Below are 20,480 nucleotides of genomic sequence, written 5' to 3' on the forward strand. Positions count from 1 at the left end.
CAGGGAGGTAAAAAAAAAAACATGCAAGTGCAGTCAGGGATCTCCAAATTAAAACAATAGTAACAGGGGGATTTGACCCAGCCACCTTCTGATTACAAGACTTGTGCTCTAACCACTGCACCACTTATTTAGATGTTCCTTTCCTTTCCAATAAGTCCCTCCAAGTTTCTGTCAGCCAATCACAGCTCATTTACCTGACCGTGCCAGCTAAACAAGCTGTGATTGGCTGACAGAAACTTGAAGGGACTTAATGGAAAGGGAAGGCATGTCTAAGTAACTGAATAAGTGGTGCAGTGGTTAGAGCACAGGTCTTGTAATCAGAAGGTGGCTGGTTCAAATCCCACTATTACTATTGTTTTAATTTGGATGTCCCTGACTGCACTTGCATGTTTTTTTTTCTTCCGATTTTTGCTCTCTGCATGGGTCCCGCGCAGCACCAACTAAACTAAAATTGCTCCGGGGACCTGCATACTGCTGTCATGGAGCTAGGTATGATATTTGAGGCTGGCATAGAGGCATCTCAGGGGGACCAGTGCACTACGAATGCTGGCCTCTCCCATGACCAAATGACTTGGATTAGGTCCGTTTTTGAGATGGCCGGCAGCGGTTTCGATTATCGCTGAAAACCACGGACGGCCATCTCTAGGTCCAGCGATCTCACCATTTGTGTCGTCTAGCTCTAGAGTCGACACAAATGATGGGATTTCAGCGGGCCGAACCGTATAATCGAAACCGAAGATGGACGGCCATCTTGTTTCGATTTTACGGTTCGCTCCGCCTCTTCGCGGAGCCGTCTCCGGAGATGGACGTTTTTACACATGGGCGTTCACGTTCGATTATGCCCTTCTATGTCACGCATAGTTTCACGTTAGGAGTTACGGACTAAGAAAGGGATCTGGGTGTCGTCGTTGATAATACACTGATACCTTCTGCTCAGTGTGCTGCTGCGGCTAGGAAAGCAAATAGAATGTTGGGTATTATTAGGAAAGGTATGGAAAACAGGTATGAGGATGTTATAATGCCGTTGTATCGCTCCATGGTGTGACTGCACCTTGAGTATTGTGTTCAATTCTGGTCGCCGCATCTCAAGAAAGATATAGTAGAATTGGAAAAGGTGCAGCGAAGGGCGACAAAAATGATAGCGGGGATGGGACGACTTCCCTATGAAGAAAGACTAAGGAGGCTAGGGCTTTTCAGCTTGGAGAAGAGACGGCTGAAGGGAGACATGATAGAGGTATATAAAATAATGAGTGGAGTGGAACAGGTGGATGTGAAGCGTCTGTTCACGCTTTCCAAAAATACTAGGACTAGGGGGCATGCGATGAAACTACAGTGTAGTAAATTTAAAACCAGAGAAAATATTTCTTCACCCAACGCATAATTAAACTCTGGAATTTATCTCTAGAATAAATCTCTGGAGAACGTGGTGAAGGCGGTTAGCTTGGCAGAGTTTAAAAAGGGGTTAGATGGTTTCCTAAAGTACAAGTCCATAAACCACTACTAAATGGACTTGGGAAAAATCCACAATTCCAGGAATAACTTGTATAGAATGTTTGTACGTTTGGGAAACTTGCCAGATGCCCTTGGCCTGGATTGGCCGCTTTCGGGGACAGGATGCTGGGCTCGATGGACCCTTGGTCTTTTCCCAGTGTGGCATTACTTATTGTACCTGTGGTAATGGAGGTCTAAGGGCCCCTTTCACCAAACTGCAGCAAAGGGGGTCTTGAGCTGGCGTCTGGGCATGTTTTTGACGTTCACCAAGGCCCCCTTTTACCACAGCAGGTAAAAGGTAGGTCTTGCTTTTCTGCAGGAAATAGCCATGCGGCAAGTAAAGCCCTTACTGCCACCCATGGGGGTGGGTACTTCCTTTTTCGTGAGCGCTTGGGCTTACCACTGCTTTATAAAAGAGACCCTAAGTGACTTGCCCAGGGTCACATGGAACTATAGAGAAAATTGGGTTCAATTCCTTAGGTCCACAGCCCACTGCACTAACCATTAGGCCACTCCTAGTGCCATTGAGTATTGTGATAAATTTCTATATCAGCTCACAAAGTATCCCAGCAAAGAGCCCGAATTCAATCCAAAATAATACAGGATCCAGAGTTTGATGCAGACCGGGTATTGTTTGTCTGCTAAGAAATTGCATGCGGATGTGAGGAAGGAAGGCTAGAGAAGGCGATGGACAGAACAGAGCTTTGCACATCAAGAGTGAGACACAAGGAAGAGGCACACATGAGGGACTGAGAGAGAGAGAATTAGGCTAGCAATAGTTTGAGACAAAGTGAGGAGTATTGAGGGGTAAGGGTGGGTAGAAACTACTTAGTCACTGTGCACAATGGTCAAGGTTAAATTACTGCCAAAGGAGAGAGAAGCAGAAGAAACCAGTTGCTGAGGTTATGCTCATGGGGGGGGGGGGGGGTTACCTTAGGAAGGTTTTTCCACAAGTGAACCTGTTTTATGAAATTACGTGATGGTATACTCATGCCAACAAGGTGGCATGCACTTATATAAGTGCATCATGTAGGGGTTCCCAGGGACATAATTTGTGTGGACAGGGCAAAAGATATAATGCACACATGCATTTTATTAAATATGCAAGTACATGGATAGAATGCACGCATATATTTAAATCAAGTTCTGAGCAGGTGCAACCGTGTGCATTGGCATTTCAGCTTTACAAAAATCAACTTGATAAGTCACTCCTAAAACTGTAGATACTATTCTGGCAATCAAATACCTGCTAGATTCTGATCACACATCTGTTTTTTTATTTTCTATGCACTGAATGCACAAAACTGTTTTTTTGGGGTATCATTATCTAAGTACTCCATTCAAATTAATATTTGTCTCTCAGTTAATAAAGGGATAGTTTCTGTAAGGTTGTATTTTTTTAAATAAAAGAAACAACCTATATTTAATACTAAATCTACAGATCAGGAGCAGATATCCCTCAAGGCTGAACCTTTAGGGCCAAATAACCACCACACGGTGTCTCAGTAGACTTTGTATCTTCACTAGAGTCTACCTGGTTGTCTGCATTGGACTTTCACTGTCTCTCTTCTGTGCTTTGTGAGCAGTTCAATATGAATTTTCTTTCTAGCTCTAATTCAAAGAATTGTATGGGACCATCATGGCTCATAGAGCATCACCTGCCAAGCCCAAGACCTAACTGAAGGACAGGCATTACCATGGGAAATGCTCTTCACCTCTTGAAATATGGGAGTTTACCCGATTCTAATTGTATTGACGCTTTATGATGTGATGTGGAAGACTGCTGAGCAGCAGTATAAGCTAGAATACAGCAGTAGTTTATTACCAGGATATTACTTGGACGGGGACATCATCATTGGGGCAATTGTAACTGTGAGACGTTTTCATATAACTGAACATCTTTCCTTCACAACTCCATTCACTAATGGAAAGATCTTGTAAGTACCATCAGCATTTAGCAAATATCCAAGACCTACTTGCATGAATTTCAGAGCCTTTTAGAGATTTCACATTTCCCTTCCAGTATTCTTTGGTCCTATATAATGTTAATGTTTACCATAAGCTGTTTTTATTTTAGTTTTAGAAAGAAAGGTTATATTATTTAAACCATTAACCCCCCTTGTTTAGTAAGCCGTGCTAGCGACTGCAGCTCGGCAACGTAGACACAGCCCATTCAAAGTGAATGGACTGTGTCGGTATTAGCGCACTACCAGCTGCTAGCGCGGCTTAGTAAACAGGGAGGTAAACATGTAAATGAGTTGTTCCCAGAGTTCACTGTCATTATAACCCAAATAGGGAATTATTAGCAGCCATGTAAAATGATTGCATTAACTGGTAACTTTTATGGTTTGGCAAATCCATTTTTTCTGGACTGCAGAAGTATCAAAAACGTCAGCAGATTCATATTATGTGTTTAATGTTGTGCTAGCTTCTCTTGAAATCTGGAATACTTTTGTTTGTCTTCATGTTAGATGCATATAGTAATAAGGAAACTTAAAAATGTTAAATTAAAGAAATAAATAGGAAGAAGTGAAGGATTAGCCGAATGTAGTGGGTTTATTTAGCCTGTGAACGTGGTGAAGGCGGTTAGCTTGCCAGAGTTTAAAAAGGGGTTAGACAGTTTCCTAAAGGAGAAGTCCATAAACCGCTACTAAATGGACTTGGGGAAAATCCACAATTCCAGGAATAACATGTATAGAATGTTTGTACGTTTGGGAAGCTTGCCAGGTGCCCTTAGCCTGGATTGGCCGCTGTCGTGGACAGGATGCTGGGCTCGATGGACCCTTTGTCTTTTCCCAGTGTGGCATTACTTATGTACATATGAGACACTGGGGAACTGGGTTCAATTCCCACCTTAGCTCCTTGTGACTCAAGGAAAGTTATTTAGGGGGTCTTTTACTAAGCCACAGTAGTGTTTTTAGCTCACAGTAGAAATCAGCTGACGGTAAATGCCAAGATATCCACTATATTCCTATGGGTGTCTCGGTGTTTACTACCAGCTGATTTCTACCGTGAGCTAAAAACGCTACTGTATCTTAGTAAAGACCCCCTTAACCTTCTTTTGCCCCAGGTTCAAAACTTAGATTATGAACTCACTAGGTACAGAGAAAGTGCGTCATACAATAAATATAAACCACTTTGCCTGTACTACAGAAAGGTGGAGTATCAAATTCATGACCCTTGGAAAAAATAGATATATCTCAGGTTTGATATTTAAATTGATTTAAGCAGGAAGGCGAGGCTCCCGTCTGGTTAACTCACTCTGACTGGCCATACAGAGGATTTTCAGCTGCATTTAACCAGATAAAGTCACTGAAGATCCAGGCAGAGCTGGGACACACCCAGCAGTTATCAAAGCACTGCTGATATTCAATGCCAATGCCTGGCTATCAAACCAGACAAATGAGATGCGTAAATTGCAATCCTGTCTAATTCTGGTTAATCATCCAGGTATCTCACTGAATATCAACAGTACCTGGATAACTTCTGGAAGTTGCTGAGTATTCAGATAGGGGCCAGCATTGAATAGCATCTATATTTGAATCAGCTTCTCCATTGTTGTGGGGGTAACAGTGGCTGCCTGTAAAGGCTTGAATTGTATTCAAATTGTGTACCATGACGTTTCTTATTTTGTATGGGTTAGCTCCAGAATATTTGCTAGATCTTGTAAGTCTTGCTCAGAGACACGGTGCTTTGTCCGATAGATTCTCACCATTACTAAATATCCATGTCCTATATGTGTCATTTACAGAACAGTCTTTAATGGTTTGTTTTCATTTTAGTTCACTAACAGCCTTATTTTCGAAAGAGAAAGACGCCCATATTTTGACCCAAATCGGGAGATGGGCGTCTTTCTCCCGTGGGCGCCCAAATCGGTATAATCGAAAGCCGATTTTGGTCATCTTCAACTGCACTCCGTCACAGGAACGAACAAAGTTGACAGGAGCTTGTCGGAGGCGGGACTGGGGTGTGGTTATCGGCCGAGGAGAGATGGCTGCCTTCGGCCGATAATCGGAAAAAAAAGGCGGTTTTACTGCGATTTTGGGTCACTTTTTTTGGACCCTTTTTTTTTCACGAACAAGTCCCCCAATTGTGCCCCAACTGACCAGATGACCACCGGAGGAAATCAGGGATGACCTCCCCGGACTCCCCCAGTGGTCACTAACCCCCCTCCCACCTAAAAAAAAGAACTTTAAAAACCTTTTTTTCCAGCCTGTATGCCAGCCTCCGTGACAGCAGTATGCAGGTCCCTGGAGCAGTTTTTAGTGGGTGCAGTGGACTTCACCCAGGTGGTCCCAGGCCCATCCCCCCCACCTGTTACACTTGTGCTGGTAAATGGGAGCCCTCCAAACCGCCCCCAAAACCCACTGTACCCACATGTAGGTGCCCCCCTTCACCCCTTAGGGCTATGGTAATGGTGTAGAGTTGTGGGCAGTGGGTTTTGGGGGGGATTTGAGGGGCTCAGCACCCAAAGGAAGGGCGCTATGGATTTGGGAGATATTTTACTTTTTTTGTTCCTTTTTCCAAGTGCCCCCTAGGATGCCCGGTTGGTGTCCTGGCATATGAGGGGGACCAGTGCACTATGAATCCTGGCACCTCCCACGACCCAATGCCTTGGATTTGTTCATTTTTGAGCTGGGCACCTTCGGTTTCCATTATCGCTGAAAAACGATAGCGCCCAGCTCAAATCCGCACAAATCCAATGCATTTGGCCCACACAAACCGTATTATCGAAAAAAAGATGGACGCCCATTTTTTTCGAAAATACGGTCTCTTCACGTACTCATTTTCGGACATAGACAACCATGGAGATGGGCGTTCGCGTTCGATTATGCCCCTCTAAGGGCCCTGTTTACTAAGATGCACTATCGTTGTTAGTGCGCACTAAAATTAGCACACGCTAAATGCTAGAGACGCTCATATATTCCTATGGGCATCTGTAGCATTTAGCGTGTACTAATTTTTAGTGCGCACTAAAAATGCTAGTGCACCTCTAGCGTGGCTTAGTAAACAGGCCCTAAGTGGTGGAATGCACTTTCTTTGAATGCATTAACTCAGTTTAAGATGTTTAGAAAAGCTCTTAAAACACATCTTTCCCCATTATTTAATAAGGGGTCCTTTTACTAAGGTGCATAGGCACCTATGCGTGTGCAAGATGGGTCAAATTAGAACTACTGCCCAGATACCGTGTGCCCCGGGCGGTAATTCTAATTTTGATGTGCATCCAAAATGCACGGCAGAAAGTAATTTCTATTTTATGCCATGTGGCAGTAATCGCAGGGTATGTGCGCTGACAATTATTACCAGGTTAATGTGTAATATGGTATGGTCTCAGGCCCAAAATGGATGCGCACTGATTTTTATTTTGCCACACATCCATTTTTTTAAAAAAAGGCCTTTTTTTGCAGTTGTTCTGAAAAATGGATCTGCGCACATCCAATACAAGTGCCTACACCAGCGCAGGCCATTTTTCGGCCCCTAATTGTTGATATACACTGCCAAGTTTATTTCTTATTGTAAACTGCATGGCGCTCTAATGAGACTTTGTGGGGTATAATGTAAATATAAATGCAAATATCCTACAATAAATCAGCCTGCAGTGGTCAGAGCTTTTAAAAACACTGAGCACTGTAGGCTCAATATCAAGCAGAATGTTTATAAGATATGAAATAGCCTATATAATATATCATTATCTCTTTTCTTTTTTTAAACTTTATTTATTAGCTTTTAACAAACATAATATATCATTTATGAGTGTTAATACACAAAAAGAAAAAAAATTATTCAAAATATTGAAATACAACAAATTCCTCAATATCCTCTTGCTATCGACCACAATCTCTAGGTAAATGATCCAAGAAAAGGAAAAAGAAATTCTTACTTACAATTTAAGCACACAAAACAATTAATCAAAAGAAACATCTATCTCAGGTGGTTCCCTCTAGCCTGCTCTTACAGTGTTACATATGGGATTTAGACTTGTATTCTAATCTCTTCTTTGCTTATTAAAAATTCTTCCAGCTGTTTTGGGTCGAAGAATTGGTATTGTTTAGATTGAAATTTCACTCTACAAATACAGGGAAATCTCAGGAGAAAGTCGGCTCCCACTGCTGTCTGCTACTGTTCTAGAATGCAGCGGTAGGAACCTCTTACATCTCCTCTGTGTTTCCCTGGAGAGGTCTGGAAAAACTCTTATCTTGGACCCCAAAAAGTCTGAATCCAGGTGCCTTAAAGAAAGTTTAAGTACTGCATCATCATTATCTCTTTTCTATGGTATGATGTTTAATGTCATGCTAGCTTTTTTCCACAGAACTACTACAATTTCCTGGCCTTTTTTCATGCAATGGAGGAGATCAACAACAGCTCCAAGCTCTTACCCAACCTCACTCTGGGGTTCCTTCTTCATGAGTCTTATGCCAATCCCAGACTAACACTTCAGGCTGCCATGAAAATATTTTCAGGAATGGAAACCTGGAGCCCTAATTATAGCTGTAAGTCATCTGGTACATTGGCTGCAATCATTGAAGGCCTTACAGCTGAGGAATCAATTCACATGTCCAGCGTATTCAGTGTATACCACTACCCGCAGGTAACGTGAATCTCAGTTTTATTTTTCATGCTCAATCCTATTTTTTAAATTGATATTTCTTTGCATTACAAAGGGCATGACCAAAAAGGCCATGGCAAGGCAGAGATTTTAACCTCAAGATGTCCTCAGCTGGGCTCGGTGACACTCCTGCCCTGGTAAGTGCCCGCCAGTAAACAAAAGATAGTCTGGTGCTGCTTCCACTCAACCTACAGCAGGACAGAGATTTTAACCTATGTCTGGGTGGGTTGGGGGGATCAGAGACTTGGATCAAGAGAGTTTAAAATGGGATTGGTGGGAGGGAGTCGGGAAACTTTAAAGAAAGATTCATGGCTGCATTTCTTGCTCCTCTTGAAGTAGTGGTACTGCAGCCATGCCGTAGACAGTGATAAGAGTTAGCACACGGTACTGACCTGTATGCTAGATGTCATGGACAGCTATGTCTCTGCTCCACCCTGTCATATCTACTATGCAGCACTGAGCAGCTAGTGTGGATATTTGCCACATTGGATGTTTTAATTAGCATTAAAGGTTAGCATGGTGGTAAAACCCAGGTTAGCTGCTTAAGATACATAGAGGGGCATTTTCAAAAGAAATGTCTGTGTGAATTTGGACGTTTTACAAAGACGCCCAAATTCCAAGGTGGGGAGAAGGTCATTTTCAAAAAAGATGGACGTTCATCTTTTGTGTTTGAAAATACCATGGGTGTCCTTTGATTTGGACGTTTTACGATTTGGACGTCTTTGATTTTCGGCCATTTTTGAACACAAAAATGTCCATGTCTAAAACGTCCAAAGTCAAGCCATTTGGATGTGGGAGGAGCCAGCATTTTTAGTAGACTGGTCCCCCTGATATGCCAGAACAGCAATCGGGCACCCTAGGGGGCAGTGGACTTCATAAAATGCTCCCAGGTACACGGCTCCCTTACCTTGTGTGCTGAGCCCCCCAAACCCACTACCCCCAACTGCACACCACTACCATAGCCCTTAAGGGTTAAGGGGGGCACCTATATGTGGGTACAGTGGGTTTCTGGTGGGTTTTGGAGAGCTCGCTGTTTTCTTCAGAAGTGTAACAGGTATGGGCCTGGGTCCACCTGTGTGCAGTGCACTGCACCTACTACTAAACTACTCCAAGGACCTACATGCGCTGTAATGGACCTGAGTATGACTTCTGAAGCTGGCATAGAGGCTGGAAAATAATGTTCTTCATCACAATTTTTGGGGTTGGGAGAGAGTTTGTGACCACTGAGGGAGTAAGGGGAGGTCATCCTCAATTCCCTCCAGTGGTCATCTGCTCATTTGGGGCACCTTTTTGTGCCTTATTCGTAATAAACACAGGTCTATCTGAAAACGTCCAAGTTTTAGTCCTGGACGTCTTTGCTTTGTTCCATTATGGCTCAAAGATGTCCAAGTCTTAGGAATGCCCAAGTCCCGTCTTAAACATGCCTCCAATATGCCCCCTTGAGATTTGGACGTCCTTGCGACGGACTTCTGAAAAAGATGTCCAAAATGTGGTTTCGATTATACCGATTTGCACGTCTCTGTGAAATAGATGTCCAAATTCCAAGTTGTCACTTTTTGGACGTCCATCTCTTTCGAAAATGAGCCTGATAGTAAACATACCCTACCTCTTCAACAAAGCATACCACAATGATCAATAACTGCTAATGTAACACTTCTCACTTATCTATACTTGGAATTGTTACCTCTCATATTTGCTTATTTCATCTTACTATGCATAACCTGTTCTCTATGCAATACTACTGTTATCTAATCTGGTAAGGCAAATGCCTTAACGATACATTGTAAGCCACATTGAGCCTGCAAATAAGTGGGAAAATGTGGGATACAAATGCAATAAATAATTATAATTATAATTATAATGAAAGATGTATGGAAATTAATAAAAATAATTTACATATTAATGATTATTGCATGACCTTCGCAATATAGATGTTCGAAGCCTCTTCATTCATCTACCCTGTGATCTGTGGAATCCCCAGACTAATGTATCTACTATCTACTTGCTCCTCAGGCCCATCTATGATAATGGAGTAGATCAACTTTTATGTTTTCACGGTGGCTGTACTTGTATTTGGTGAAGATGGTGTCTTAAAATTTGGGACCCCACTGCTGACATAAGAATTTGAACCCTGATATATGGATACTGTTGGCTTTCTTGTTCTGTGTAGTAAAGATGTACTATGTATTTACTCCCAGTGGTTTCTTGGTTTATTAGCTTTTGATTGTGTTTAGTTTATTCGAGATTTAATATACCGCTTTGTCAGAAGGATCATAGTGGTATTCAATAAAATTAACATAAGTAAAAGCAAAGAACTCCCATAATCAACAGGAAAGAAATAAACATTTATTCGTCATACACACAGAAAATCTCCAGACAATGAGACCTAAGGATTGGCCAACAAAGGCACCGAAAAATGTAAGCCTTTAAACTGGCTTTAAACCTTTTCACTCTTCCTTCAGCTCGGATGAGAGGTAGTTGATTTCAAAAATAAGGGGCTAAATTTTTAAAAAATTTAAAAAGCAGAATGCGGAGTAGAGACTCAACAAGCTTGAGAGGAATGTGGGATAATAATACAAAAGTCAGCAAGGGAACAAAAAGGTCTGTTAGGAACATAAGAGGAAGCCAATGCTTCAAGATAACTAGGAACCTATTTGTAATAGACCCTATCACATAGAAACAAGATCTTAAAATCGATAAGATATTTAATTGGTATAAGTCTGGCCACCAGAGTTGTATTTCATTGAGAAAAGTTCCTCCTCTTCTCTGAATCAGATTGTAGCAGATTCGATCTACCTCTCTTTTAAGGGTGAGATGGCTCAATGCAAAGTTATTTGTGTTGCCATAAAAGAACCTCTAAGACTTTTGCATAGTTCTCCATAGATTATTGATTAGAGGGATACATATTTTCTCAAGATGCAACTTCTGAATTCCATTTCTTTTGCCTTTTGTAAACGTCTTTGTGAAAAGTACTCTGTGTCTGTGAACAGGTGAAATGTTGTTTCTTTTGCTGTGCAACACCTCAGGAAGTACCTAGACCTGCAGTGGCGTACCTAGAGTAGTTGACACCCAGGGCAGGTCATTTTTTAACACCCCCCCCCCCCAAATCCAGTACTAGGCATACCGAGAATACAAAACACTCAGGACCTATAGAGCAATTCTACCATACCATAAGCAGTAATTTCTACGAGTCATACAAGGAAAAGGAAAGCATCTTAAACACTACAGTGAACACTAGAATATCAATTCACCTATTGTAAAACGAAAACAGACAGATCGTCGATCCTGCACAGTCAATGCCAACCGAAAGCCATGTCTTTTTCACAAACACAGATACACCCTAATCCACTATAGAATAAGTAATCATAAACTTTCTATTTAGACAAAAATTAAACTGAATCCCCGATGCCAGACTCTGCATACAATGCAACACCACAGAAACAGAAAATGTCCCCTAGTACTGTGCAAAATATAAAGACAGCAGATGTAAATTTGAAAAAACTAACAAATACCAATCACCACTTTACAAATTAACAAATAGAAATAAAACAAATACAGAAAATAAAATAATAACATTTTACTGGCCAAAATCTCCTTCCTCAGGTCAGTACAGTATAGTGCTGTTACAGTATCTTATCCTGACCTGAGGAAGGGGGTTTTGTTCTCTGAAAGTTAAGTCAAAATGTATTAAAATTAGTCCAATAAAAAGATTACCTTATTTACATGTTCTATTTATAAACAACACAGCTACAATACTATATCCTAAAGCAAAATAATAAAAATATATATTTACAGTTTGTTGTCTCTGGTTTCTGCTTTTCTCATATTCTTTTCACTGTCTTCCTTCTATCCAGGATCTGTCTTTGCTTTCTCTCTGCCATCCAGTGTCTGCCCTCTCTAATGTCCCTTCCATCCACTGTCTGCCCTCTCTCTCCCTTCCATCCACCATTTGCCCCAGTCTGTCCTCTTTCTCTCTCCCCCTTCCACCCACCATCTGCCCTTTCTCTCTGCCCCTTCAATCCATCTGTCCTCCCTCTCCCATCCATCCAGGGTCTGCCCTCCCTCACGCTCCCCACTTCCATCCAGGGTCTGCTGTCCCCTCTCTCTGCCCCCCCTTTTCAGCCCCCAGTTCCACCTGCCCCTAGTTCCAGCCCCAGCCCACATCTCCCACCTGCCCCCCTTTTCAGCCCCACTATCCCACCAGTCCCCAGCCCTTTTCTCCCATCAGTCCTGAGCTTCAGCCCCCAGCCACTTCTCCCTGTCCCCTTTTCAGCCCCCAGTTTCAGCCCCTGCCCCGTTTCAGCCCACAGTTCCAGCACTAGCCCCCTTATCCCAAATACCCTCCTTTTCAGCCCCCAGTTCCAGCCCCCTTCATCCAACACATGCTTTGCATCCCCCCTTTTCAGCCCCAGACCCATTCTCCCACCTGCCCCAGGCATGGACCCATTCTCCCTCCTGCCCCCTTGTCAGACCCCAGTTCCAGCTTCAGACCTCTTCTCCCCTCTGAGCACCCCCATGCCTCCCCAGTTCCCTTCTCCCCTCTGCGAACCCCTCTGAGCTCCCCCACCCCTCCCCAGTTCCCTTCTCCCCTCTGTGAACCCCTCTGAGCTCCCCCACCCCTCCCCAATTCCCTTCTTCCCTCTGCGAACCCCTCTGAGCTCCCCCACCCATCCCCAAATTCCCTTCTCCCCTCTGCGAACCCCTCTCAGCTCCCCCACACCTCCCCAGTTCCCTTCTCCCTTCTGAGAACCCCTTTCAGCTCCCCCCACCCCTCCCCAATTCCCTTCTCCCCCCTGAGCTCCCCCACCTCCTCCCATCTGAGCCCCCACCCCTCCCCAGTTCCCTTCTCCCTTCTGAGAACCCCTCTCAGCTCCCCCAGACCCATTCTCCCACCTGCCCCAGGCATGGACCCATTCTCCCTCCTGCCCCCTTGTCAGACCCCAGTTCCAGCTTTAGACCCCTTCTCCCCTCTGAGCACCCCCACCCCTCCCCAATCCCCTTCTCCCCTCTGAGCACCCCTCTCAGCTCCCCCACCCCTCCCCAGTTCCCTTCTCCCTTCTGAGAACCCCTCTCAGCTCCCCCCACCCCTCCCCAATTCCCTTCTCCCCCCTGAGCTCCCCCACCTCCTTCTCCCATCTGAGCCCCCCCCCCCCTCCGTGGAGAGCGACAGAGCCCTCTTCTCCTGCCACCACCCTGCGTTTTGTTTTTAATCCATGCAGCAACGCAGGCAGCGCCTCGTGTCTGCCCTGCTGTGTGCTTTGAAAAAAGAAAATCGCTTCGCTGGCGTCGGGCCGGCCTTCTCTCGCTATGTCTCGCCCTCGAGGAAATAGGAAGTTACCTCAAAAGTGGGCAGGACATAGCGAGAGAAGGCCGGCCCGACGCCAGCGAAGCGATTTTCTTTTTTCAAAGCACACAGCAGGGCAGACACAAGGCGCTGCCTGCGTCCCTCGCTGAATGGATTTTTTTTTTTAAAACGCAGGGTGGTGGCAGGAGACGGGGGAGCACCCCCCCCACCCGCCGACACCCGGGGCAGACCGCCCCCACCGCCCCCCCCTCGGTACGCCACTGTAGACCTGTAAAGATTCATCTGCAATGTAACTAGCAGTATTCAAGCTTTGAAAAAAGTATGAAAATTCACCTACTGCTGCTTTAATGCCATTTCATGTAAAGTGATTTTATAATCTCTCACTTTTAATCATCTACCCTTCTGTGCAAAATACTGTTTTAAACATAGTCCTTTTTTTTGCGCTGGTACAGCATACCGGCATCTTTTTTGTAGGTCCCCTCCCCGACCCAGTCCCCACCTGCCTACCAGCTCCATGCCGACGACCCTCTTGTCCTGCCACCCGGCACCGTGACCCAGCCTTTAAAAAAATCTCCGAAGTGGTGGAGCGGTGCCTCGCGTCTGCCTGTAAAAGAAGAAAAATCGCCTTGTCGGTCGGTCGGGCCTTCCCTCACTGTGTCCCGCCCTCTGATGTAACTTCCTATTTCCGCAAGGGCGGAACACAGTGAGGCCAGCCGATGAGGCGATTTTTCTTCTTTTAGGCTGGGTCACGGTGCCGGGTGGCAGGAGAAGAGGGTCGTCGGCATGGAGCTGGTAGGCAGGTGGGGACTGGGTCAGGGAGGGGGGCTCAGATGGGTATGGGTGGCTGAAGGGAGGGGGAGCAGGGAAACGAGGAGAATCGCTGGATATGGGTGGAGGACAGGGGGGGTTGCTGGACATAGGTGGATGGCAGGGGGGATGGGGGTTGCTGGACATGGGTGGAGGGCAGGGGGGACAGGAGGGTCGCTGGACATGGGTGGATGGCAGGGGGAAGAGAGAATTGCTGGACATGGATGGATGGCAGGGGGAAGAGAGAATCGCTGGACATGGGTGGAGGGCAGGGGTACAGGGGGGTTGCTGGACATGGGTGGCGGGCAGGGGGGACAAGAGAATCACTGGACATGGGTGGAGGGCAGGGGGGATGGGGGTTGCTGGACATGGGTGGATGGCAGGGGGGACGGGGGGGTTGCTGGACATGGGTATGGCAGGGGGAAGAGAGAATCGCTGAACATGGGTGAATGGCTGGGGGGATGGGGGGTGGATGGCAGGGGGGATGGGGAGGTCGCTGGACATGGGTGGATGGCAAGGGGGACAGGGGGGGTTGCTGGACATGGGTGGATGGAGGAGAGGGAAGGGAGAGAGAAGAAATGCTGGACATGGATGGAGGCGAGGGAAGAGTGAGGAAGGAGATGAGGGAAAAGGAAGAGAGGAGAAAAACTGCACATGGATGTAGAAAATAGGCCAAAGCTGGATCCACTGGACAGTCAAATCTGCGGAGGACCCAGCTTTTACATACGGATGTAGGGCAAGAAAGGAAGAAAGTAAAGAAATAAATGGAAAGGAAGCCCTGGAAATGGAGTTAGGAGGACAGATAGCAGCATGATCAGAAAAACAAAGTCACCAGACAACAAAGGTAGAAAAAAATCATTTTATTTTCATTTTAGTGTCTGGAATATGTCCAATTTGAGAATTTACATCTGCTGTCTTATTTTGCACTGGGTATACTGGAGCTGTAACAGCTTACAGAAATTATTTATAATGAAAAAAAATCACGTTATTTTTTTTCTCCTATACTAGTATAATATTTTCAATGATGTCTGTTTATATGCGCTATGGCTGGTATAAGGGGTGTGGTAAATGTGGGTGTGGCTATAATAGGGGTGGAGTCATATGTGGTGACTCCACCCACAATGAGTACCGGCACCTTTTTTCTACAAAAAAAAGCACTGTTTAAACATATTATTTGAGATGTCTGGTGCACAATGTCAAGGTGTTGATGCACAAATAACCCTTTTCAACAGATCAGTTTCATCTCACAGAATTTGTTTATGAGTGACACTATTAAGTTTCCTTATTTCTACCGGAGTGTCCCCAGTGAGCTGCACCTCTGTGCTGCAATAGTCAAGTTACTGAAACATTTTGGCTGGAATTGGATTGGTATCGTTACATGTTATGAAGACAATAGCCTTAGGGCTGTCCAGATTCTGAAAGAAGGGATTGAGCAGAATGGAGGCTGCATTGAATTTGTGGAAATCTTCAAGCGTGACAGTGTCAGACCAACTGATTTCTCCCAATTTTATAAAAGAATCCATGAGTCATCAACTAGTGTGATCATTCTCTATTGTAGCAGGGATTATGTCTGGAACCTATTTAAGAATGTAGGTTATGTAATTATAACAAAAAAAGTCTGGATCACCACATATGAGCAGGACTTTGCCTCGAGTTATCCATTGGGCTGGAGTGTGAAGAACAACACCTTGGCATTCACAGTTGCAAACAAGAATATTCCACATTTTTCAAAATTTGTCCGTGAGGTGAATCCATTCCTACTTCCAAATGATTCTTACACATGGTCATGGTGGATGAGCCTGTGTGACAGCCAGTGCCCAAAGAGCATTAGAAGAACTTGCATCACTAATGAAACATTAGTCTTTAAACCACCTTGTGACACCAAATACTTAGGAAGCAGCTATAGTGTGTACAATGCTGTGTACACCCTGGCACACGCACTACATGACATGATCACATCTGGTTTTGGAAATGACACTATGTGGAGTGGAGAAAGTAGATTTTTGGATTATTTACCCTGGAAGGTAAGATATTTTGTGAGAAAACTGATCGCGATAAAATGAGTGATATATACCAGCATAGTGTGGAAGGGAAGGCTTAATGAGAGCAGGAGAAAGAGAAGCCAGGGTGCTGTGGAGAGATTATGCAGTAAATTCAATAATATAGATGCTAACATTTATGTGTCAGATATATGCATAAATTATTAGAATATTGACGTGTGTGTATGTGCACATATACCCCTGGATTCTATATTTATTTATTCATGACACCAAACACTCACCACACCACTCGCAGATAATAACATGATACCCATACTGTATAACTACCAAAGACCAAGCAGATACACCACACCTCACCTCACCACACTGACAACAACCAAAATGAAAGAAAAACACAAACTAACGAACACTCAAAACAAAAGGGAAAGAAAGGTTCAAAAAAACCCTCACAAACTATGAAACGACAACTGACAAAACTCCACATAACACTGGACTCAAAAGATCCATACGACAAAATACAAGTAGGCTACGTTAATGCCAGATCTGTAGTAAACAAGACATCAATAGTAACAGACTGGATTACATCAGAAAAACTAGACCTACTCTTCATCACTGAAACCTGGATCCATAATCAAGAAGTCCCAATCATACTAAAGCTATGCCCTCCAGGATATAAAATCACTCACTGGACCAGAAAGGAAAAGAGAGGCGGAGGCATAGCGCTCATATACCAATCCCACTTCACCATCAAAACCACAGGCGAATCCATAACAACTCAACTCGAAATAGCCTCAATCAGAATCCAACATAAAACCCTGCTCGACCATCTAAAACGTGTCCTGTTCTACAGACCACCATGCAATTGGAAGGAAAGCCAGCCAAACTTCATGGACTTCATTTCAAATACTTGCTTTTCCAACTCCAATATACTAGTATTAGGAGACATCAACCTCCATCTAGAAGACCCAGACTCTATCAATGCACTTGACTGCAAGGACTTCCTTCACTCATGTGCACCAGTGGCGTAGCCAGACTGCCAATTTTGGGTGGGCCTGAACCCAAAGTGGGTGGGCACAAAATTTTCTCTGTAGCCCCCCCCCCCCCCCCCCCCCCAGCAAAATTTAGTCACACTCAGATGCATTTGTCACACAGGGTAAAGTGCTGCTTTTCAGTGCATCCGATTTCAGACAATTTATTTAATAGCCTAATCCTTTTCAGTGAGCTTTCAGAGACCAAAACCTCCTGCCTCAGGTCAGTATAATGCTGTTACGGTATCCTCTCCTGACCTAAGGAAGGAAGTATTGGTCTCTGAAACTTTATTAACACCATATTACTTTATCCTAAATTAAAAATAAAATTATTTTCTTTACCTTTGTTGTATGGCCATTTACTTTTTCTCATTGTGTTGCTCCCAGTCTCTAGATTCTGCTTTCCTTCGTTTTTGCTTAACTCTTCTGCCAGGGTTTCCTGGCCATTTGTCATTTTTCTCTCCTTTTTCTTTGCTTTCTTCAATATTTTTCTGCCTCTCTCTGTGTCCAGATTTAATTCATTCTTACTACCATTCTTTAATTTCCTTCATCTACTTATGGCTTTTCATCTTTTTCTCACCCTTGTTCTCCCCATGCCCTTTCCTCTTATTCTCCAATCTTTCACTACTCCCCCTTTCCATGCAGTAGCTCTCCTCTTTCTCTCCCCATCCTTCCAGTGTCTCCCCTCTCTCTCCCCATCCTTCCAATAGTCTCCCCTCTTTCTTTCTGCATCCTTCCATCCAGTGTCACCTCTTTCTCCCTACCCTTCCATCCAGCGTCTTCCCTCTTTCTCTCCCCATCCTTCTACCCATCTACCCTCTCTCCTGATCCTTCCATCTGTCTCTCTCCCTCCTTCTAACCAGTGTCTATCTCTCTACCCTTTTCTGTTCAATGTCCCTTCTCTCTCCACATCCTTCCAGTCTCTCCCCTTTCTCTCTGCATCCTTTCATCCAGTGTCTCTCTCCCCATCCATCCATTTTCCCTCTTTCTCTGCCATCCTTCCATCTGTTTTCCCTCTTTCTCTGCCATCCTTCCATCTTCTTCCATCTCTGTACCTCTATCTTCCTCCATGTTTAGTATCTCCTTTTCTCTGTGTCCCTATATTACTCTGTCCATCTTCTTCCCTCTCTTTGTCCCCAGTGCCAATATATCTCTACCCTCTCTGACCCTACCCCATCCAGCTTCTCTCCCTCTCACTCCCTCCTCTTTCCAGCATCTGGTTTGGTTGCTTGATTTCCTGCCTCCCTCCCTCAAGCTGTAGGTTTAATATTCCCCTTTCCTTCATCTCCTTGGTCTGGTATCTCTGTTTCCCTTCCCTCCCTCCTTGTGCTGTACCAGCAGTTCTCTCCCTTCCCTCCAGTTCTCCTCCCATGTCCAGCAGCTCTCTCCCTTCCATCCAGACCCCCTCCTCCTCTTCCTCCCACAGCTCTCTCCCTTCCACCCAGATCCCTTCCTCCTCTTCCTTCAGCAGCTCTCTCCCTTCCATCGTCCCCTCCTTCTCTTCCTCCCATGTCTAGCAGCTCTTTCCCTTCCCTCCAGTCCCTTCCTCCTCTTCCTCCCTTGTCCAGCAGCTCTCCAACCCCTTCCTCCTCTCCCTCCCATGTCCAGCAGCTCTCTCCCTTCCATCCAGTCCCCTCCTCCTGTTCCTCCCATGTCCAGAAGCTCTCCCCCTTTCCTCCAGTCCCTTCTTCCTCTTCCTAGCTTGTCCAGCAGCTCTCCAGCCCCTTCCTCCTCTCCCTCCCATGTCCAGCAGCTCTCTCCCTTCCATTCAGTTCCCTCCTCCCCTTCCTTCAGCAGCTCTCTCCCTTCCATCGTCCCCTCCTTCTCTTCCTCCCATGTCCAGCAGCTCTCTCCCTTCCCTCCAGTCCCTTCCTCCTCTTCCTCCCTTGTCCAGCAGCTCTCCAGCCCCTTCCTCCTCTCCCTCCCATGTCCAGCAGCTCTCTCCCTTCCCTCCCTCTTCCAGAAGCTTTCCAGCCCCTTCCTCCCATGTCCAGCAGCTCTCCCTTCTATCCTGATCCCCTCCTCCTTTTCCTCCCACCTCCAGCAGCTCTCTTCCTTCCCAGTTCCCTCTAATCCCCTTCCTCCTACAAGTCTGACTCTGTCCCTGGCAAAAGTATCCCTCCCCCCTCCCCCCTCCCCCCCAACCAACCAACCACAAATCCAGCACTTACTCTTCCAGTCCCGCCATCCAAATCCTTCATCGCTGTCGCTGCCTTTTCTCCCGCAGCTTCCGGGAGGCAGCGATCAGCGTTACCTGTCAGTGCCTACCCTGAAATTGTGCTTCTCTTCTCCCCAAGCTTCGCCCCACTCCTTTCTTCGCTCGTCGTGCTGCGCTGCTATTCAAACAGGCAGCTCCGCTCCTCTCTGCCGCGTCTATCCGGCCCTCTGATGCACTTCCTGTTTAGTAGGGCCGGATAGATGCGGCAGAGAGGAGCGGAGCTGCCTGTTTGAATAGCAGCGCAGCGCGATGAGCGAAGAAAGGAGCGGGGCAAAGCCTGGGGAGAAGAGAAGCACAATTTCAGGGCAGGCACTGACAGGTAACGCTGATCGCTGCCTCCCGGAAGCCGCGGGAGAAAGGCAGCGACAGCGATGAAGGATTTGGATGGGTGGGCCTGGAGGGAAAGTGGGTGGGCCTGGGCCCGTCCAGGCCCACCCATGGCTACGCCCCTGATGTGCACTTAAATGGCTGCACATGCAAACAACCCATGTGAAAGGGCACACACTCAACCTCATCTCACAGAAACTGTCTAAGGACCAAAACCTAATAATAACAGAAACTAAATGGACAGAAACACCATGGACTGACCACTACAAACTAAACTTAGCCCTGAAATGGCGGAAAAAGGGTTCCATCCACAAACGAGAACATACAACCTATACCACAAGAGGCCAAATAGATGCGGAAACTTTCTAGAAACAGGTATACAATAATGATTGGACAGCACAAACGGACTCCACACACTACCTCTCAAAATGGGATATAAGATGTAGACACATGTTAGACAAAATAGCAATCTTACGAACACGAACCTCAAGCAGACACAATTCGATACCATGGTTCAATGAGGAACTGAAACAAAAACACAATCAAGGAAAATGGAACATGCATGGAAACTAATACAAAGAAAATACAAATACGCAATAAAACAGACCAAAAGATCATACTACAAAACTAAAATAGGGCCGGAATACAAAGACACGAAAAAACTATATCATATCGTGAACAAATTACTAGACATAAA

The 20,480-nt window shown here is 45.3% G+C and overlaps 1 protein-coding gene across 1 annotated transcript in view; it reads left to right on the plus strand.

The window, feature by feature from the left end:
• The first annotated feature begins 15,469 nt into the window (after positions 1 to 15,469).
• The window catches only part of LOC115464456 (vomeronasal type-2 receptor 116-like), a 32,274-nt gene continuing 27,263 nt past the window's right edge, over positions 15,470 to 20,480 (plus strand). Inside the window, exon 1 of the mRNA XM_030194836.1 lies at positions 15,470 to 16,234. Coding sequence (XP_030050696.1) covers positions 15,470 to 16,234 — 765 coding nt within the window. The remainder of the gene's footprint in view (positions 16,235 to 20,480) is intronic.

Source organism: Microcaecilia unicolor, chromosome 3, assembly GCF_901765095.1.
Source record: "Microcaecilia unicolor chromosome 3, aMicUni1.1, whole genome shotgun sequence".
Taxonomy (NCBI): domain Eukaryota; kingdom Metazoa; phylum Chordata; class Amphibia; order Gymnophiona; family Siphonopidae; genus Microcaecilia; species Microcaecilia unicolor.